The sequence below is a fragment of the Centroberyx gerrardi genome, chromosome 14 (genome assembly GCF_048128805.1).
Source record: "Centroberyx gerrardi isolate f3 chromosome 14, fCenGer3.hap1.cur.20231027, whole genome shotgun sequence".
In the NCBI taxonomy this organism is placed as follows: domain Eukaryota; kingdom Metazoa; phylum Chordata; class Actinopteri; order Beryciformes; family Berycidae; genus Centroberyx; species Centroberyx gerrardi.
Window position 1 is genome coordinate 6528432 of NC_136010.1, and position 13064 is coordinate 6541495.

A 13064-nucleotide genomic window follows, 5' to 3' on the forward strand; every position below is an offset into this window, starting at 1 on the left:
TGCGTGGAGAGAGAGAGAAAACAGGCCGAGGGTGGATCATAAATAAAAGGTCACTGCTATGTTCTTAGCGTGCGCTTCACATGAAAGGGGGAGCGAGTCGATACATGGAAACACATGTTGCCTCCGAGATAACCTCTGCCGTAAATTTACAGAGGGAAACAGACAGGGGAAGTGACAGCGTGAGGAAGAGAAGAAGAGTAAAAGAGACAATAAGACAAAATGAGAGATGAGAGAGGCAGACTCCATCATAATTTATACCTCTCCGGACAGTAAATATCTCTGATGAGCCCATAAAAATCCATCAGTGAGTCGTTTAACAATCAAGATACAGGAATGCTTTCCCATGTGTCTGACAGGAGATAAATGAGGAAATAGAGACTTCAGCATGAACTCATATTAGACTTCCACAGAATAGAATAGAATAGAATAGAATAGAATAGAATAGAATAGAATAGAATAGAATAGAGGAGGGGTGACAGAAGAGGAGATTTTCTTGCTCTGTCAACTCTTTTCTGATCTTTTAAGTGCTTCTCTGGCCTCAACCCAGATTCAAACACTCTCTCTCTCTCTCTCTCTCTCTCTCTCTCACACACACACACACACACACACACACACACACTACTGTCTGCCATGTACAGTCAAATCTTTCTATCTGTCTGAGGATCTACTGGTGTTGAGTAGTGTCATGTGTGTTCGGAATGATTCAAAGCGATAGATGATTAGCTGTCAGACTGAGTTCGATTCACTTTAAATTCAAGACATTCAAGTGGATTTTCTTCAAACTGAATTATTCCAAAACGCTAGCCTTGAGAAGTTTTCATATCTAACCTATTAGAGATAAAGTAAGTGCAAACAAAGTAAAAGAGCACCTGCACTTTCTATGAAACAGACTGAGCAGGTGAATCCTGGTGAATTATGTGATCCCTTTATGGATTTCACTCAAAAAAATCCTCTTCACTCACAAAGAGGAAATGTAGACGAAGGGGAAGAGAGAGATTTAAAAAGGAGACATTTAAGATTCTGCAAAATGGAGTGCAACAATATTCGGCAGGTGTTCCTAACGTTTTGTCCACTGAGTGAGTCTAGCACCTATCTGTTTTGTACAACTAAAACTCCAATCGGCTTATATTTTGCTTAATGCAGTCTCCGTTTTATTACTTTATCCACTGTCCCATTAATTTTTGCAGTTTCTGTGGCCGAACTAAAGCTGAAGCCACTGGTTGCAACACAGATTTTTCCAAGCCCTGACCCTGAAATCTGTTTCCGTACAATTTCACCAGGACACTGAAGACAGGGTGACAGTGATGTAGATCTTCCAGAGTGTGTCTCCTGCACAGTGCTGCACTTCAGCCGTGACTCTGAGCTAAAACACGGCTATCTTAAGGATCTGTCCTCTGACAAGCTCACATTTCTCTTTTACAAGCTGTGAATGGCTCCTGGTGGTAAGGTATGTGATGTTAACCACTGCCATGTGTTTGTTTACAGGACATTTGATAGGTCATAGACGCAGACGCACACACACACACACACACACACACACACAGACATACAAACGAGAAGTCAACGTATAGAGAGAGAGAGAGAGAGAGAGAGAGAATGTCTTGCTACTTTTCCTACTTTTTCTCCTAGTCCTCTATATCTATATTAGCTATATCATTATTATACCTATATGTTATATCTATATAGATATAACATACAGTATATCTACATTATGTATCCCTCTATGTCTATATTAACAATTATTTATTTGGTTTGGAAATATGTGCTATACAACAGTACATAATCACCAATATCTATAATAATTATAATAGTTACACCAATCATTCAGAAGCCAATAAGAGCATATTGGACAGTGTAATAATCATTGTGTGTGTGTGTGTGTGTGTGTGTCTGTCCTCACAAAAACATACCAAATGTTTTAATGGATGGTGTTTTTAAAGTGTTTTAATACACCCTCTCTCGCTCTCTCTCCTTATGTCTTCCTATCTTACCCCATCAGCTCTCATCCAATCACTGCGCTACTTGGGCGGGGGGTGACCTCATCACCTCAGCACCATGGTAACGCCCTGCGGCCGTGCTCCCTGGGTCCCCGGGATCCTGGGAAGGTGGAGGAATGTGGAATGTGATTGGTCGATGAGAGGCGAAGTGGACGCTCACGGTGGGAGCTGAACAACTTTAGGATGGATGGATTAAATGACAGCTGCAATACACACACACACACACACACACACACACACACACATGCATACACACACATTGATCACAGAACCAAAACTACACATACACACACACACACTGATTGCACAACCACATGCATTCATTCACGCACATGCACGTGCACACATACGCACACACACAAACACAAATTCACAACATGATTGCACAAGACATGCAACCTCACATTGTTCGCAGTCATATGCACACACACACACACACACACACACACACACTGCTCATATAGCAACGTGCACATAAGAAAACACACTGACACACATATGACCACAGGCATACACACATGTAATTTTTTTCAGCGAAAGTATTAAATGACATTACACTTCAGACCCTAAAGCTATCCATCTGACACACACATACACACACACACACACACACACACACACTTGAATACACAAACATCTGATACCTGCAAAGCTACTACAAACATCACAGTCTATTTCCCTCTGTCTTGCCCGGCCGCAGGCTGCAGCTGTGAAGTGGTGAAAGTGAAAGGTGTTGAAAGGCCTCATTTTCATTCATTCACACATGTCAGAGTTGAAATGCTTGAAATACCCGAGCTGCACTCGATTTACTGCAGCTTACTAAATCACCGGGGCATTACGGCTTCCTTTTAAACTGTTAAACCGGTTCTGATGCGTCCGACAATGTAAATCAAGCGCACCTCGCATAGTTGACCCCGGCGGTGAGCGGGGTTTATGGGACCGAACTGCCTGGTGGAAGAGACACAAAAAAGCCCCATTCAAATCACAAATCACTGTTCTGAACGAATGTCCAGGCTAACACTTGGACAGCAGAGAGAAGTTGGAGAGTTTGAGTTTAAATATTTAGTCTTCGCTCAAAAAAGATAAAGGGAGAGAGAGTGAGAGAGAGTGAGAGGGAGGGAGAGAGAGAGAGCAAGAGGAGGAGAGGAAGTAGAGGAGAGAAAGTGGAGGAGAGTGGAAGACAGAAAGAGAGTGAAATCAGAGAGAAAGTCGGCTGTGATGGAGAGTATATCATAGTATATTCAGGCTTGAGGCTTGTGTGTGTGTGTGTGTGTGTGTGTGTGTGTGTGTGTGTGTGTCCAGCATCCAGGTCACTAACCACAGAGAACAGCTCTCTCTCCTCTAATGGCATCTGACAGGTGAAGAGTGGAGCGTCTCTAACAGCTATCGACCAAGATGTCTTGGACAGGTCTCACCTCTGCTCTCTCTCTCTCTCTCTCTCTCTCTCTCTCTCTCTGTCACCCTCACCTCCTATCTGTCTCTCTCTTTTTCTTGGTCTCTCTCTTTCTATGTCTCTCTGTCTTTCTCTTTGCTCTCGTTCTCTCCCTTTTTCTTGGTCTCACCCTCTCTTGGTCTCCCTCTCTTTCTCCCATTCTCTTGGTCTCTATCTCTCTCTAAATCTCTCTTTTTATCTCTCTATCACTTTCTCTGTCATGTTTCCTCTCTTTGTCACTCTGTCATCCTAAACTCCTGTCTCTCTCTATAACTCTCTCTCTCTCTCTCTCTCCGCAATACACACTGACATTGTTGATCTTTTATTTATCTTCTCTGTTTTCAATATTTTCTCCCCTCTCCCCCTCTCTTTCAATTCAATTCAACTCAATTCAACATGTTTTATTGGCATAAAAGTTGAGAGCAATATTTCTGTTCCTCTCTCTCTCTCTCTCTCTCTCTCCCTCTCTCTCTCCCACACACACATACGTACACACGCATACACACACAAGCTATTTTTAGCCAGAAGTCATCCTTGTGTGCCCCACCTCTCATTCTTCAGGGTCATCTCCGTCATCCCCAGGTCCCACGGGACACCCAGTCACCCAGCGGCCCAGCCCAGGGAGACGTGCCTCTCTTCTGCCTGGCTTCACCCTCCGGGCCCAGGCTGCACCCGTCCCAGCAGCAGCATGGAGAGCATCACAGTCAGGAGCACTCTGGCCACTCAACCGGGAATGTGATCTTTTGAATTATAAATACAATTTGTTGTCACTAACATATGCTGTTCTGTGGGTCTGCCTCGTTGTGTGTGTGTGTGTGTGTGTGTGTGTGTGTGTGTGTGTTCAACTTCAAATCATATGTTTAAAGTGCATTTTACAATACAATCTGCACAGGAACTGAGAGCGATAAAAAAAAAACAAAGAGGGTAAAGTCATAAAAATCATAAAATCACACACATAAAGGACTAATATAAGCACAGAACACACAACTACAACAACATTCAGACACAACTAATAAAAAAGTGTTTCTTTTTTTCCAAGTGTGGTTTATCTGCACAGTTCTAAAACACAAAAGTGAAATGATACAAATGAAATGATAAAATACACAGAGAAAAAAGAAAGAAGCATATAAACATAAGAATCTGTGCAGTGAAGTGTGTGTGTCTGTATGCATGCATGGTTGTGCAGAAGGAAAGAAAAATGTGACTTTAACACCCATGTCGTATCATTTTACAAAGCCCAAAGTCCAAATATCATCAGAGACTGGACTTTGATATTGATTTTATTGATTTATGTCCCATAAACTAAATTATATTGTGCTGCCAACACACGTAAAGAGTTTTGTATAATTATGAGAATGCTATCTGTTAGCTGAGAAATGATTTCCCGTGATAAAAGATGCATCCAGTATGAAAAATTGTGTGTGTGTTGATGGTCTTGGTCTAAAAGTAGGGATTAACCCCAGCCAGCCTCTAAGTGAACACACACAAACACTCCCACACACCTCAGTCTTTAAAGGAAGGCAACACAGCAAAGCACTTTATTATTTTGCACTTAATGTTACACTCAAAACACTTTGTTGTTCATACGGCCAAATGCATCTCTGACCACCCCCAGGATGCATGTTAAAGGGATAGTTCACCCAAAAATTAAAATTCAGTCATTATCGGTCAATAAAAAAAGACATTTTATCGGTAATTTCATGTAAATTTAGTCTACCTCCATTGTATTCAGCTTCCGTTCATTTTTTCCCACTCACAGAGCGATTGCATGGCATCAGAAGACTTGGATTATGCTGCACCAGCTGTATGGAGAACATTTATGGACATTTTTTTTTTTTTACCCTTTTTGAAGCCTGAAGGACGGGCCTCCATTTACTGCAATTGTTTGGAAGAAATATTTTCCGGCAGTGAGCCTGGCAAACCCCTGGTAAGTCATAAGAAGAAAAAACACTCATCCGAGTTTGTACTGTCATGAGGATGAGTAGATAATGAGCGAATTTTAATTATTTCTGGGTGAACTATCCCTTTAATTGCTGCACAGCTGAAGTCCCATGAGTGCTTATATTTTTAGTGTGGGGGACCCCAGAGGGAATCAAACCCCTAACGCTGGCTTGTACCAGTGTCAGGTCAGGTTAACTCCAGAATGATTTTTCCATGCGATGTCCATGTGTTTCTGTTGGAATGTCAGTCTGACGGATAGCCACACCCGCTACATGTGCTGTCCGATCCCCTGTTCCCATGGTCAAGACTTTCTTTGTTCCTCAATATTCGTTCCTTCCCTTTCAATCTGGCAGGCACACACACACACACACACACACACACACACACACACACCATTCCAGCAGTCACCTATAGGAGGAGATAACAGCAGGCCTTTCACTGCTGGAGATGGGAAAGGAGAGAGAGAGAGAGAGAGAGAGAGAAAGAGATGAAAGAGAGACAAGAAAGCAATTATTAAAAAGTGTGAGAGAGAAACAGAGAGAGAGATGGAGATAGAGTCAGAACAAAGTGAGAGAAAAAGAGTAAAGGCACGGCAGAGAGAAAGAGAGGTGGAGAGAGTGAGTGATAGGAACAGAGATATTTCTTAATTAAACCTCTGGCTATAATAAACTTTTCTTGTCAGTCACCCTCGACCCGACCGGCCTCCTACCCCCTCACCTACTCCCTCTGCAGCAAACTCTCTCTCCGGCACTCAAAAATCAAACAAGTGTCTTTCAAAAGAGTCATTCTGAATATTTTAAAACCCTTCTCACTCCTCCTTCTCTCCGCTCTTCCCTCCGCCCTGACTGCACTGCCTCTGTTGTGAGCTTAGCTTTCCTGATCACAGTTTATCATTTATCACTTATGCTCATGTTCACAATTCATGTTCTTTTTTCACCGGTATCGAAAGTTTCCACGATCATTTGAATGTAGCGAGTGAGTTCAATAATCCCTCTGCCTTTGAAGAGATGAAAACATTTGGCTCAGGTCAAACTGTGCCTGTGTAAGCCTTTCATATCAGTGATACATACAAAATACACCGAATATTGCACAACAGAAAAGAAATAAATCATTGTTACGGTCGATGCCAAATCCTGGCCATGGTTTGGGGTGTGTTGCTGTCTATCTCTCTCTGTTTCAGACCTGCCTCCACTCACTGCCACTTGGCCACTTGACAGCCATCCCCTTAGTTCATGTGTGTGTGTGTGTGTGTGTGTGTGTGTGTGTGTGTGTGTGTGTGCTGTAGCAGTTGCTATTCGCTATTTTGCCATTTGTAATCTGTTTCTTTGTTGGCTTCCAATTGTGGAAGCTCTGTAGGGGAGTGCTGCCATTTGGTTTACTCCCCCCTTTTCTCCTGTTTTGGTCAGTTAGGGAGTTTAGAATTGTACTTTGGGTTTAACCCAGTTTAGTTATTTTATTTCTAGTTTGGGTATTTTGTTTATTATTTTGGCCTTGGCCACCCTGAAGCCTTTCACAGCTTCCTTGAACTACTGATCGAGCCTTTTGTAAAATAAATTTATCTTTTGTTCACTTTATTCCTGTTTTGCTCCCTTTTTCTTGGACTTAGTTTAAGTTACCCCCTTTGCACCCTAGACAACATTTAGGGGTCGTAACAATCATAAAGAAATAAAGCAGCATTTGTGTAGTTGGTAAATCATTTCAAAAGCTTCAGTACAAAGTCCCAAAGGAATAAGACTTTATGAACAAACAGAAACCGTTTTCTGAATGTGTGGAATTGATTTGGGGTATTTTCAAAAATACATTGGCATCAATATAGGTATTATTTTCCTCATTCTGGGAAAACTTACTCTTTTCAGATATGCGTTTTGGGTTTTTTTTTGTCCAACAGCATCAATATTTTACTGGAAGTACTGCCTCTCTGGTCTGGTTGTCTCTTCACCACGTCACAGATATTTAGTCCTCTGGTTTCAAACCTCATGTTGATAAATCTAGACTGAACTGTCCAGTATGACAGGAACAGTTCTGTTTCAGGGTGGATCCTCCCGCTTCAATCCTCGGACATTCATCATTCTTAATCCTTTAAAACCTCTCTCACCTTCCCTGGCCCTAACTCCCCTTACAGGAGAGGAAAGGCATGAGCAGTAAATCGCCACACGTCTTTGCCAACATTATATTTCACAGCACAGCACAGGGTTGGACTCTCTGATAGGCTTAGAGCTGTCAGCGTCTTGACTGTGAAACTGTCCAGTCGGGTTTTAGATAACTGGGCAGCTAAGAAAAACTCTGTGTTCACATTCTCATAGGAAAAATGCCTTTTTCCCTTGAATAACATGAGACATAACCTGACAGTATTAGTATTAGTAATCTGATTCTAAACTGATAACTGTGTTTTCTTTTTTCCTTTTTCTTTTCTTTATTCTATTTCTAAAAAGCTGTAATTTGTTGCAGGTTATTGATTATCTGCTTGAAAATATAATCAACTGGAACCCAAATTCAAATTAATTCAAGGATATACAAACGATTACTTTCAGTTACTTTTGTGTTAGTGTGCGTCTACAGTGCATATAAATATGAAATTACACCAGAAGTGCATTATTTAATTTGTCCGTTTACAGACTTTAATTCTATCATTATTATATACGTACATATCCACCCGTGATATTACCAAATTGTGTCATTCTAATTCTCAAAATGCCTTCAAATATGCTTTTTTGATTAATCTAATCAGTGATCACCTATTGTAAAAGTACAATATTGTGATCAGATTACTGTAACACATTACATCTAATCCATTTCTCCGGTTGGTTTACAGACTAAACTGCACGCACGTCAGCAATTAAAGGTTTTTGGCTGAATGCATGGAGACGGCTGCAGTATATTCCTCCATTGAAACACACAAATGCACACACACACATGCACGCACGCACACACACACACACACACAAACACAGATAGACACAGATTTATAGGTCTGCACAAGAGCCATGCAAACTCACTGTTAGGGTAGCCCTGTGGCCTTCCCCCATAGATCTGTTTGTCATCAACACACACACACACACACACACACTTTCTCTTTCTCAAACACAGAAGCCTCGCCACAAACACAAAACAAAACACACAGGAAGTCTCTTTTCCTCTGTACCTCTCACACACATATGTTACAACACTACTCACACACACACACACACACACTCAAACACACACTCAAAGACACACTTTGCACCTTTACAAAGGGGGTATTGTCGTCTAGCTATGAAACGCCCCTGAGCCCCCGTCTCTTTTCTATAACAGCCTGCTCCTGTCTCATTTCTGTCCCATGTACCTGGCACTGACACCACAGCCCACACACAACCATTATACTGAGAGAGAGAGAGAGAGAGAGAGAGAGAGAGAGAGAGCGGGAGAGAGAGAGCACAACTGACTATTTTTAGAGATCTCACCTTTTGACGCCACATTTGAAAATAACTGAGGAAGAAAGGAGAGGGATGTGTACAAATGAAACACCCACAGACCAAAGCCACAGCCTGGTGCCGGACCTGGACCACCATCTGGCCCCTGGGACTCCGATCAAGATCGCTGAGACGATCGAGTGGCCAATTGCAATTCTGCATCGATGCACAAAAGTCAAAAATGTATTTTCATAATCTATTTTTTTCTGGGGTTTAAAGGGGCAAGAAGTAAGATGTCGCTGCCTCAAAGCTTTTGTTGTTGTTTTGGAACGAAAGCTCCCCATCCATCCCTTATAAAGAAGAAGGTTATTTTAGTATACTGTTAGTATACTTCTTCAAAACTAAAACATATGAGAGTATACTTTACTTTTACTTTTGTTGTACTTGCAAAAGGTGCACTTGAGAATAGTATAGTCCAACTTAGGCTTGTATTTGTGCTTTTAATGCTACTTTGACTTGTTGAATACTGTTTTTACACTTTTGCAAAAGGTACTGAGAATAGTCATCTATACTTAGGCTTACTTGTACTTTTAATAATACTAGAAGTATACTTTAATAAATCTAAAAGTGGTCCAATTAAGTCACATATAAGTCAACTATACTTTAGTACGTTTACATTTGTGTGAGTCTCAATTGTAAGTAACTTGAAGTATACACTACCTACAAGTAGGCCTACACTTTTATAAAAGGTTGGCTAATTTAGTCCCAAAGAGTAACAAAATAGTACATTGGCATTTCAAGACACTCCCAATCCCCCCACCTACTCAAATTTTCATCTGCTCAACGATGGAGTGAGCGACCGATGCAGCAAGACATTTCAGCTATGAAGTCTAAGAACCTGTTCTCAAGCCAATGAAGCAAAAGACAAAGCAGTATTGTTATTACAGCATTTTGCGTTTTGATATATTACAGCTTCACTTGACGTTTCTCTGCCTTCTGCCCAACGTCTGCTGGGACAGGCTCCAGCCTGAAGAGGTATAAGCATGTAAAGAAAATAAATGAATGAATGAACAATGCATAGAACTGAGAATTAGAAACTGAATCGAATCATAAGGCCCCTGCAGGTTCCCACCCATAGTGGCCGCATTAATTTGAGGCTTTTGGTGCCTTTGTCACACTCTACTGGGTTGAGCTTGTCTACCGGAAGATTTTGTCCTTTGTGTGTGTGTTTTAGCGTGTGTGTGTGTGTGTGTGTGTGTGTGTGTGTGTGTCAGCAGGGGGCCCATCCAGGTCCATATGTGTGTTATGTGTTTCTTTGTGTTGCACAGGCCACGGCCCCCGACTGTTTCATTAAGAAAACTTTATCCACAGGAAGGAACGATCAACAAAAGGATAAAAACAAGTGTAGGCGAAGAGAAGGAAGTCACAGAGATGGAAAGAGAATAAAGAGAGAGAGTGGTGGAGGGGGGGAAGGGAGGGAAAAGAACAGAATAAAACTAGATTTAACGGGTGATTATAAGTTATAGCAACATATTAATTTCCCACATGCTGATTTGCATGAATACAGACCTTTATCAGCTGTATCAAATCTCTCGCCAATAAATGATAATCATACTCAATGTGTAGCCAATCAGAGATTCCCTCTGTGTGAATGGTGAGGTTGAGTTGGTGAGAAGAAACATACAGAGCAAAAATAGCTCAAATCCAGCATATTCCTCAATATCACAATCTAAGCATTAGTATTATCTCCTTCCACTCATTTATCACTGTTAGGTATCATGCCCCTCTTTCAGTATTCCTGGTATTAAAACAATATTTAATGTACTCAACAAGTATTCTTTGTTATGAGCCAAGATGCTCATGTAGTAATGTATTATATGCATTTAATACCATTCTCTTCTCCTCATGTTTATGGTTGTAGTGATGTTTTTTAACCTGCCAAGATGGCCATATGATGATGTAAAGACAACATGTAATCCCATTTTCTTCTTTTCATATTTACAATGAAAGACATGAACACCTGACATTGGCTGTGTTTGATTAAATAACAATTCCTGCCAAAACAGTCATGTTGTATTGTAACAGGATACAGTGGATAAATGCTGCTAATACCATTTACTTGTCATATTTCTATAGGAAGAGGTACAGTATGGCAGAAGAGGAGTATTTCTTTCTCATCGATTACCATCAGTGTGCAGTCTTGCTCTCTCAGTCTCGTTTTGCTCTCTGTCACAATCAGAGTTCACTCATGTCTATCTCCCGCTTTTTTCTTCTCACTATCACGCTACGCTGATTTCTTATCGTCTTATCAGGCCGCATTTCACCTCCCATGACCCCCAGTAGATCTGTAAATATTCAACCTGCTGCCTTTCAGGGGCAGATTCCTCAGAGGAAGACACGGGAGCTCGAGACCACACACTTCTCTTTTGATTGGCAGCGGTGCATGCTCCCCGGCAGTGTGTGTGGTGCTTTGTGTGTGTGTTTGCGTGTCTATTTGTTCCATGTTTATATGCATTTAGTGTGTGAGCGTGCAGCCCTCAGCAGCACTGTGACCTATAGTATTTCCACATCGCTGACATGCAGCGTAACGCCTCCTGAAACCAGGGCAGTTATTTTTTACCATGACATAATATTTGGAGATGAAAGCTTTCCAACACTCTCCCTGCCCATAAATATTCCAATGGATAGACCATCCATTGGAATATGAGCCACTTCTGGGCTGCACAGACACACAGACACGCAAACACACACTATGTATGCACACATAAAAGCACATACACACAAACAGGCAGTATTTTGGGATGAAAGCGTTTGTACACTCCTCTTCATCAATATAACATGGCTGGGCCATTTTGGACTATGTGCACTCAGACACACACACACACACATTTTCATACTTTCAAAAAGATGAAATTGAAGGTTTCGAATGAAAAAGTGCAGATGAAAGTTTCAGAGGTCAAATTAAAACACACACACACACACACACATTTGCATAATTTCAAAAAGATGAAGTTGAACGTTTTGAATGAACACACACACATACACACACGCACACACAAACATGCACACACACACACACACTTTCTCCAATTCACAGTCGGCTAAACAGCATTACTGTCCTATCACTGCTTTGCAGAAGTCCATTTGAAACCAAAACTTGGCATATTTTCCATGAGTGTATGAATGTGTGTGTGCGTGTGTGTGTGTGTGTGTAGAGTGCAATCGCAGTGATGGGTCTGAGTATCCTTGCTCTAAAGGTGGGGATTACCCCCACTGACCCTAAGGTAAACACACATCCATTACGGCTGCGCTCGCACACACACACAAACACACACTCACTCACTCACTCAGAAACACACACGCACAGTTCTACCAAGAACCACAGGCATTATTCACAAAAGTGTGTGTTTGTCGGCGTCTGTGTTTGCCCAGACCTAAAGTGCCCTAAAGTAGACCGACCGTGTGTTTGTGCATGTGAGGCATTCTGAGAGTCTGTGTGTGTGTGTGTGTGTGTGTGTGTGTGTGTGTGTGCGTTTTAGAATAAATACATGGGAAGAGAAGGTAAATAATTGAGAAGACTCCCCACAGAAACAGAAGAATTCAGGACGTCTTCAATCTCACTCTGTCACGCATAGCCACTCACACACACACACACACACACACACACACACACACACACACACATACACAATGACAGACATGCACATGACCCTGCAGACCTGTGCTGTGTTCTGTCTGACAGTGTGTGTGTGTGTGTGTGTGTGTGTGTGTGTGTGTGTGTGTGTGTGAGAGAGAGGGGGAGAGAGTGTGTGTGACTTCACTGCCTCTATACTGCGTACACATGGTCAGCACCTGTTTGCCTCCTCCCTCCCATGTCTTTTTATTACCTATATAGCTCATTGAACCCTCATTACCCTTCCACCCCTACTCGCCCGCTCCCTCTCCTCTTTCTCTCTCGTCATCTCTCCTGTACGTCTGCAAACCATTCCTCTACCCCTCCGCCTCCGCCATACCTCTCTTTTTATTACCCATACAGGTCATTGAAGCCTCATTACTTGTATACCCCTACTTACCCCAGCACACACACACACCTCTCTCTCCCCCTCTCTCTCTCGTATTGCTCTTTGTTTAAAGGAAAAATCCACCGTAAAACGCTTTGACACTGAAATTTCCTCATGTCTAAATTTTTCTTATTCCTGTGGATAGCTGACATAGACAATATTTCCAGTGCAGCTAAAACGAGTTCACTAGCAGAACATTTCTAGAAAACTATCTAAAACATTAACAGTAAACGTCTTTCTAGAG

General features: G+C 41.8%; 1 protein-coding gene across 1 annotated transcript in view; it reads left to right on the forward strand.

Moving 5' to 3' along the window:
• The first annotated feature begins 2055 nt into the window (after positions 1–2055).
• LOC139914453 (uncharacterized) overlaps positions 2056–13064 on the forward strand; it is a 39896-nt gene continuing 28887 nt past the window's right edge. The window contains exons 1-2 of the mRNA XM_078288066.1: positions 2056–2105; positions 3991–4164. Coding sequence (XP_078144192.1) covers positions 2056–2105; positions 3991–4164 — 224 coding nt within the window. The remainder of the gene's footprint in view (positions 2106–3990; positions 4165–13064) is intronic.